Source organism: Crotalus tigris, unplaced genomic scaffold (genome assembly GCF_016545835.1).
Source record: "Crotalus tigris isolate CLP2741 ecotype Arizona unplaced genomic scaffold, ASM1654583v1 scf7180000017754.2947050, whole genome shotgun sequence".
Lineage (NCBI taxonomy): Eukaryota > Metazoa > Chordata > Lepidosauria > Squamata > Viperidae > Crotalus > Crotalus tigris.
The window spans coordinates 1,077,604-1,085,729 of record NW_024096616.1 but is presented as its reverse complement, the minus strand read 5'-3'; the positions used below and the strand labels follow the sequence as shown (position 1 = coordinate 1,085,729).

At 41.3% G+C, this 8,126-nt stretch overlaps 1 protein-coding gene and 1 long non-coding RNA gene across 4 annotated transcripts in view; one reads left to right on the top strand and one right to left on the bottom strand.

Moving 5' to 3' along the window:
- The first annotated feature begins 414 nt into the window (after positions 1-414).
- FLT4 (fms related receptor tyrosine kinase 4) overlaps positions 415-8,126 on the top strand; it is a 113,524-nt gene continuing 105,812 nt past the window's right edge. For all 3 annotated transcript variants that reach the window (XM_039340850.1, XM_039340851.1, XM_039340849.1), the window contains exon 1: positions 415-638. In XM_039340850.1, the coding sequence (XP_039196784.1) occupies positions 509-638 (130 nt within the window). In that variant the 5' untranslated portion in view covers positions 415-508. The remainder of the gene's footprint in view (positions 639-8,126) is intronic.
- Positions 4,816-8,126, bottom strand: part of LOC120306864 — a 36,945-nt gene continuing 33,634 nt past the window's right edge. Inside the window, exon 3 of the long non-coding RNA XR_005556406.1 lies at positions 4,816-5,765. This is a non-coding gene — a long non-coding RNA (uncharacterized LOC120306864). The remainder of the gene's footprint in view (positions 5,766-8,126) is intronic.

The window sequence follows — 8,126 nt, the reverse complement described above, 5'->3', positions numbered from 1 at the left end:
CTCCCCCCCCCCCGACCCGCTTTCCTTAATGCACTCTGTCCCGAGCTCGGCTCCGCTCCGCTCCCCAGCAAGCCCCACCCCACAATCTGTGGCCGCCTCCACCCGGCCTCGCACTTTCTGCTCTTCGCCTCTCCGACCTTTCCGTTCGCCCACTCGACCTCCCGCAGCCGTCGATTAACACCTCCGGCGCCCTTCCCGCCTTTTTTTTTTTTTTTTTGCTCGCTTTCTTTCCTCTCTCCTTCACTGTTGCTGCTCACACCATCTCGGCACCTTCCCGGGGCAGAGCCCGTTGGCCGAATTCCTCAGCGCCGGCAAAGTTGGTTGAGCCGCCCAGGCAGGACTCGCTGGCAGCGACAGCAAAGGGGAGGAAAAGGAAAGGGAAGCGGGGCCGAGCCGTCCTCCCCCCCCCCCACCTCCGACAGCCCGTCAGCTCTGCTTGGGGCGGACGGAGCGGCGTTTGCGCCGGCGAAGACCGCCCGCTCCTTCCAGCAGCTGGCCGGCGAAAACGATGGGTGCCTCTCGCGCCTCCGCCGCCGCCGCCGCTTTCCCTCCCCGACGGGCCTTCGCCCCGGCGCCGCGAATGAAGAGGCTGGGCGCGTTCTGCCTCTGCCTTTGGATCGGCGTCGTCTCGGAAGCAGGTGAGGAAGCGCAGGCGCGCCGTCGACGGAGCGCACGCTTGCGCCGGCAAGTGGCTGCGCGAGGTGGGGCGGGAAGGTACGGAGACGGGGTGGACGTCCCCGGGTGGCAGCATGCGCGGGAGGCTGAGGTCGGATGGAAGGACTTGTGGGGGGGGGGGGGAGAGGAGAGACAGACCGCTGTCTTCCAGTCAACCCTATCCGAATCCAGCAGGGCGGAGTAGAGTCACACGCTTCCCCGACAGTCCCCCCTTAGCTCTGCCCGAGCGCCTTCGCCCAGCGCTGCCTCTTTTCCTGCTCTCTCCCGCCCCTCGTCCCGTATGAGTGATCTCTGTCATTTTATACGGGATATCTCCATAATGTGTTGGGCCGCTCATTTTGGATTCTTCTTTGCTGCATTCCATGCTCCGCTCATTTTGGACTTTCCCTTGTTGTTTATTTCCACCATTCTGGGCACGGCAGCTGCCAGCTAACTGCTTCTTCCAGCGCGTGTTATCTTTTTCGACGACGTTGAACAACTATGCTTCATTCCACCGGCAGAGGGCACTCTCGGGTGTTAATTTCCCCCCTCGCCCCGGCTGCCCCAATTCCTTAGAAAAGGTGATTTGGAAAGGACGCCTCCTTATCAATTTTGCTATAAGGATTAATTGCTTTGTCGATTTAGGATAAGAAGAACGGGTGCTGGTTCTTTAGGAAATCTCTTCTGAGAACCTGTTCTAAGTTATTTTGTCTCTTGTGTTTATATGTACCTAATGTGTTTTTAAAGTACTGTCTGGTCCTTAAAGGATTGCTGCTGCTCTAATTTAATTCGGTGGGCTTTCCAAATGAATATGTTTGGAATTGAGAAACGTTTTGCAGGGAAGAGATCCATTCGCATTTCCTTTTTCAAGGGACTAAATGAGGTTTTGCTCTTATTTATTATGTATATGTCACGTGCCGTTATGGATTCTAGCCTGTTCCCAATAAAATAAAACCATAACATAAAGATTAAAAAATACTCCTTGTAGGATCAGCTGCTCCCACCTAAACTGAATTCTTCATACTTCCTTGTAGAAGCCTCTGATACGACTTGGCTTTCCCAAGTTTGATACAACTTGGCTTTCCCAAGTTTGTTACATTTATCACTCTCAGTGACCTGGGAGGCTTACAAAAATAAAAACTCAATATACAACAATAACAAAAAAATACCCCACCCCACCCTTGGTGACAGCAATCAGTCAAACAACCCATAAGTCTGGGTTCTCCAGACCCGTGGCAAAATCAGGTCTTCTGTATCTTGCGAAAGAGTGTCAAAGTGGGGGCTGGTCTATGTAGGGATAATGTGCCAAAGCAAGGGAGCCACTATGGAGAAGGCCCTTCTTCTGGGTCCTGCCAGATGTACATCCATAAGAGAGGGGACCCAAAACATTCTCAAGTTCAATGACTGGCAATATAATTGGGCTTTAGTAATTGGTGATAGGCTGTAAGAACTCTCTAAAGTAGAAAAATGTTGTGGAAAAATAAAATTTCAGTCCAATTTCCCGAGGGTTCATTTTTACATCTGTACTTCCTAATTAATTTTAAAACTGGACAAAAGTAGGTGTACATGGGTGAAAATAGCTGTTTCAGATGCATGTTGCAACAATCTATGCCTATCTTGCTTCTGGTGATTTTAACATTTATCAGTAAAATAAAATGGTACTTGGGTCTGAATAAAGTAAGCTGGATTGAGCCCTGTAAACCGCCAGACAAACCTGAAAGTGGGTAGATTGTCTGTGCAGGAATAAACAATAAAATAAATCTGTAGGCTGCAACTGCTGACATGGAGAAAATGCTTTTGTAGCAGACTGATACATGATTTGCTAGAGTTCAGCTGAGAGGCCATAAAGAGAGAAACCACAGAAAAATCTTACTGCAGGAAGCTTTATATGTGGTAAGATCAATTTTTGCAGCGTAAGATCATTTTTGATAGCCTCAGCTCTAGAAGCATCATGATTGTAGCATATTATTTATTGCTATTGTATCAAAAATGATATAAAACAGGATCCTCAAATGAGCAATAGTTGAAACGTCTATGGAATGCAGCACTATGATACTATACAATGATCACTGCCATATGGGAATTTAATCCAGGGTGTATTATCTGAGGATGCTGCTGCCTTTTTTATACTAGCTTAATGCATATACAATGGATGTTATACTCTGGATTTGAGTGATCAAGCTACAATACATTTTAATTAATGTTACAACGAAGACTGAATTTAGATACCTTTGCCAACATTTCTTAGAAATTGGCAGGTAATATATAGCAAGAATGATATCAGTCTTGAATGCAGAGTGCATGCTGTCATATTCAAATAAGATAATTTACTAATGAGGCATTGGGATATTGGAGTTAGAACAGGAGTGCAAGATATGAGGCCTCTTCATCAAAAGAGAGCAGGCAAAAGAAAATGTATTATTTTGTGTATTAGTGAATTTTTACAAGTTTGGGGCAGTTTTAAGGGGTAAAATTGGAATTTCTGCAGTTAAGGCTCCCATTTCGTCCATTAACATTTTCAAAATCCAGGCTCTGCTGACTTTTGAAATGCTATTTTCAACAGGACACACAAAATCTAATGTGGCCCTTGAGGAGATAAATGTTAGGCACCTAGAGTTAAATTGTAAAAAAAATAGCTTTGGCTACTTACATAGGAAATAGTTTTAAATTGTAAAAAAAATAGCTTTGACTACTTACATAGGAAATAGTTTTAAACTAAACTCTCATGTATTTAATAATGAACTTAACTGTAGATCACATTTACATACCATGATAGTTGGGTTTTCATAACACCCTAAGCCAAAAGTAACTAAATGACCCTAAGGTTTAATGTAATGTATAACCCAAGCCGATCTCCATATAATCTATTTCAGAAGTAATAAATAAGTTTTTTTCTGTCGTGGTGCCTGCCTCGTGGAACAGGCTCTCCTAGAAATATGAATGACCTCAACTCTGTTGGCCTTCAAGAAAGCAGTGAAATCTGGTGTGGTTGATTGATGGATGCAAGTTTTATTGTAGGTGGCCACCATGTTGTTTTTGTTTGTTTCAATTTTTTTAAAAAAATATTGTTTTACTCTTCTTTCACATTTAGAATTCCTTCTGGTAAATGGGTGATCATAAAAGGTTGCAGAATGAATAAATAAAACTTAGATAAATATCTAAGCCCATTTAAATCAGGCTTTAGCCTTAGTGCATTAAAACAGCTTTGTTATTAATTACTTCTGTTGGGACAGGAACTGAGGGAATGCTGTCTTTCTGATCCTCATGGATTTCCCTCAGTTACTTGATAACATTGAGCAGAAGAAGAGTCCTTAGAAGAACAATTTTGTGGGAATTGGGGGATTTTGTTGAAATAATTAGGTTTCTATCTTCTGGTTTGCCACCAAAGGTTTGCCTTCCCCCATAGTTTCTTGGTTATGTATTCTGCCGAGGTCTCTTGTCTTTGCTTGTTAATGCCCATATGAATCTTCTTGAAAATATTAGCTAGGGATTTGAATATAGTATCATGCTGATGATACCCTGTGATCTATCTTTGCATTCCAGCTGAATAATAGATTTGCAGGTACCTAGCTGAAACTAGGAGCAATGATCAGTTTGATGAGAGTACGTGCAGTAAAGCTGATTCTTGATGAAATGTAGTGCAATGGATAGATTTTTTGATGAGACTGACTTCAGCAGTGCAAGAATCTTCCTTGATTCATAAAAATGGTGGTTTTTAAGGATAAGGAATGGTTCTACTCAACTTTAGCTGGTTCAGTAAATACTTTCCCGCAATAGTCTAACTTTGCACCTGAAAATGTAAGAAAGTCATGTCCTAACCAAGGTCTTGCCCATGGTAATGGTCCATGCTGTGGCGATTAAAGAAGTATTTCACTGATTGAATTCTCTTTTAAAATGTGGATTTTTTTATCTCTTGATATTTTACACAATTTAAAACAAGTCATTTTCCCTTTCTAATACAGTTCTGGAACTTGAACTGAGATATGTTTTAGCTGTCCATTTGTGGCCTATGTCCATCTTTTAGTTGTTTTATGGATGATTTAAATTCTTGTACTGACTGTAATGTTATTTGTCTAGGGACGTTCAAGAAGAATTATGATAGATGGCGATAAAATGTACCCTTTCGAGACACTATATGTTTGTGGAAAAGCTGCAATTGACAGTACATTCTTAAATCCTTCCATATGATAGGCTGTTAATCAAATATAATTTCAGGTAAATCTGTATAGAATCAAACTATCTTGTATAGCACAATTATTGTTAAAAATGTTGGCATCAGACACGGGTTTTATTTCTGAAGATTCCATTCCAGTTGTCACAAATATTTTAAAGCAGCAAAATTAGGGGTAAGAGTTTCACAGTACAGTCTAATAATGCACATGTGCTTGGAAATAAGCTTGACTTTTTGGGTGGGACACAGTCCAAAAGACATCCAAGTAAATGAAAGGAGTCAATCACAGGGGTGCTATTGACTGTGCAGTCACTGACTGTAAAGTCAAAAGGGCTTGTCAAATGTATTCAATTGATTATGTTTATTTCTACAGTAGTGGATTCCTAACTATCCCAATGCTGAGCCAACCAAACCAGTTAGCAAAAATGGACATATCACTGCCACACCACGCCTTCCCCCAGCACCCTCACTTCCTTTCAACCAAGATTGTGAATTACCTATAACTAATCATGATGAATCTGTGGCAGCACCATTCCTGATTAATGACAATAAGTTACATGGTCTTGTTAGTTAGATTGGCTTCTGTGAAACACAAACTGCATTGTAGTGTTTCAGTGTTTTTATTTTTGGCTGATCTGTACAATTTGAAGAGTGCTGAAGATTGATTTTTATTCGAAAACTCTGACTGTATAATGAGGGACTAGAGGTACATATCTGGAGCCAAATAACTTCTTAGACTGCAGCCCAGATATAATTCTGCAGTGGTTAAGGTAAACAGACTCAGATCAGAGAGATACAAATTCACTTTCATTTCCCCAGGGACCTCACTGGGGGGGGGGAGCTGGGTGGACTAGTTTGGTTGGTTCTTGCTGATGTCTGTGAACTCCACAGAATTGTTGGGATGAAATAACCAAATTTCTCATATTAGTCACCTTGGGTTCTGTGGAAAAAAAGAGAGGGAGGGGTTAAAGTTGTAGCTGTGATGGTTAGAATGCAGTGTTGCAGGCTAACTCTGCATTCCACTGCCAGAAGTTTGAGCCTGATGGGGCTCAAGGTTGACTCAGCCTTCCATCCTTCCAAGGTCGGTAAAATGAGGACCCAGATTGTTGGAAGTCAATATGCTGACTCTGTAAACAGTTTAGAGAGAGTTGTAAAGCACTGTGAAGCGGCATATAAGTCTAAGTGCTATTTCTGTTGCTATAATCTTGGATTAGCAAAGCTCAGTTTCCAATCTGTTTTCAAACCATGAAGCTTGTTGGGTAGCCTTGTTCAATTACCTGCAAAAGCATTCTAATTTGCCTCATTTTATTGTGAGATTAAACTGTATATTGGGAAAAAAATCCATACAGCATACCTTACCATGAATGCTTTGGAGACGTATAAAAATATCATTAATTAGTAGACATTCTATAAAAAGATAGTAACTTTTGTAATTTCAAAAGATTCCTTGCTCTTTTTCTCAACAATCTGCCTAGCAAAATTTATTCTAAAATGGCTCTTTAATTTGAACAATCTGGCAAAGTTGATTGATACCTGATATTTAAATAATGTGATCTGCAGTTATCACTTGAACTCATTTTCCTACTAACCAATCTAGCCACATGATTAAAGTTATACTACTTTTTTGGGTGAGCCCTTGATTGACATGCCCAGTTCTGTGGATCAGATCTCGATTTATAATGAGAAAACTTCTAAAAGTATCCTTTGGCAAAAGGCCAAGTAAAATCCAAACCCACCACTTCTAAGAATGTAGTTGACGGAGGCAGACAAATCCTTGCAGCAGACATACTGGATCATACTGATACGATGCAGAGGCATATGGAATGTATAACTGCCTCCCTCTTCCTTGATAGATCCCCAAATGCTATGGCACCTGCTTCAGTAAAGATACTTAACATAATGTGCTCTATAGAAGTTCTTCCTGGCTGTAGCCTGTGACTTGGTGATACAGTCCTAATCTCTCCTTTGTGGCGTTGAAGAACTTTTGCAGCTGCTTAGTTATCCAGTGACTAGTAAAATTAATCCTAGAATTTTATGGTCTAGGTCAAGATATGTGGATATCTTAGAACTTATTTCATGCCAATAAGGAGGACATTCAGGTTAGTCCCGTGGTTATATTTTCCAGAAGGTCAAAAACTGTATTGCTGCTGAAAGAGTGTGGTTTACTTTCTTAAGTGCTTCATCGTTTCATTCAAGATAGCCATCCGCCTCCATTATTAAGTCTGGCTCCACCTCAGATAAAAATGGTCTTTGGCTGATGATCTGACGAAACAATGGGCTGCTGGATGAAGCAGTTGTGGAGCAATTCAGGATTTGAATATATGAGGTTATGTATAATATATGTAGCTTCAAGCTGATGCTATCACCTTCCAAGAGAAATTCTGGAAGTTGAAGTCCATATCTTAGAGTTACCATGTTTGAAAAATATGCTATAGCTCAATAATAATGTATTCTTTGTAGCAGAACAACCCATGCAACAACCCAACAAGGACTGGGAGTACTCTAGTTTGAAACTCTGGAAACAGAATCCCATTAAGTGGTTTGATGCACGCATTGTCCTCCTCCAGGAATTGTTCTGATAATAGCTTCTCTGTGGCTTAGTGTAATGTAAACTAGCAATTGTGGCTTGTTTAACAGAAAATGATTGAGATAGGTTCCCCACCTCATCAGATTTATCACAGTAAAAATAATGGGTGTACAGAATGCTGCAAATGTTCCAGCATCATCGTTATGTTTACAAATGTCTCAGAATTCAAACCTTTCTTATTTAAAAAATATGGGCAATTGCAGTCCGCTGTTCTTGGAATGAGCATATGTAAGATGCTGAGAAATTATTGGGGTGACATAGAAGCCCAATTAATGTATTCAATACATGATAATTTGGCATCAGTATTCTTTCCAACTTTTCCAATTTTCACGGCTGAGAATATCACCAGGAAAACCATTGCCGACATGATTCTGATCTTTGTAGATATAGGTACCTCCTGACATCTGAATATCTTTTATAAAGCCTTCATTGCTACTCTGCCAAGTCCTAGACCTAATCCATGGCATATTTCTACACCGCTGATTCCCTTACCGTTGACAGTTGATACTAAAAGACAGAAGCTATATATTGCTGTAATGCAGGGGTAGTCAACCTTGGCTCTTTTATGACTCGTGGACTTCAAGTCCCAGAATTCCTGAGCCAGCTTAGCTGGTTCAGGAATTCTGGGAGTTGAAGTCCACGAGTCATAAAAGAGCCAAGGTTGACTACCCCTGCTGTAACATCATCATTATTAAGCCAAGCAAGGATAGTAGG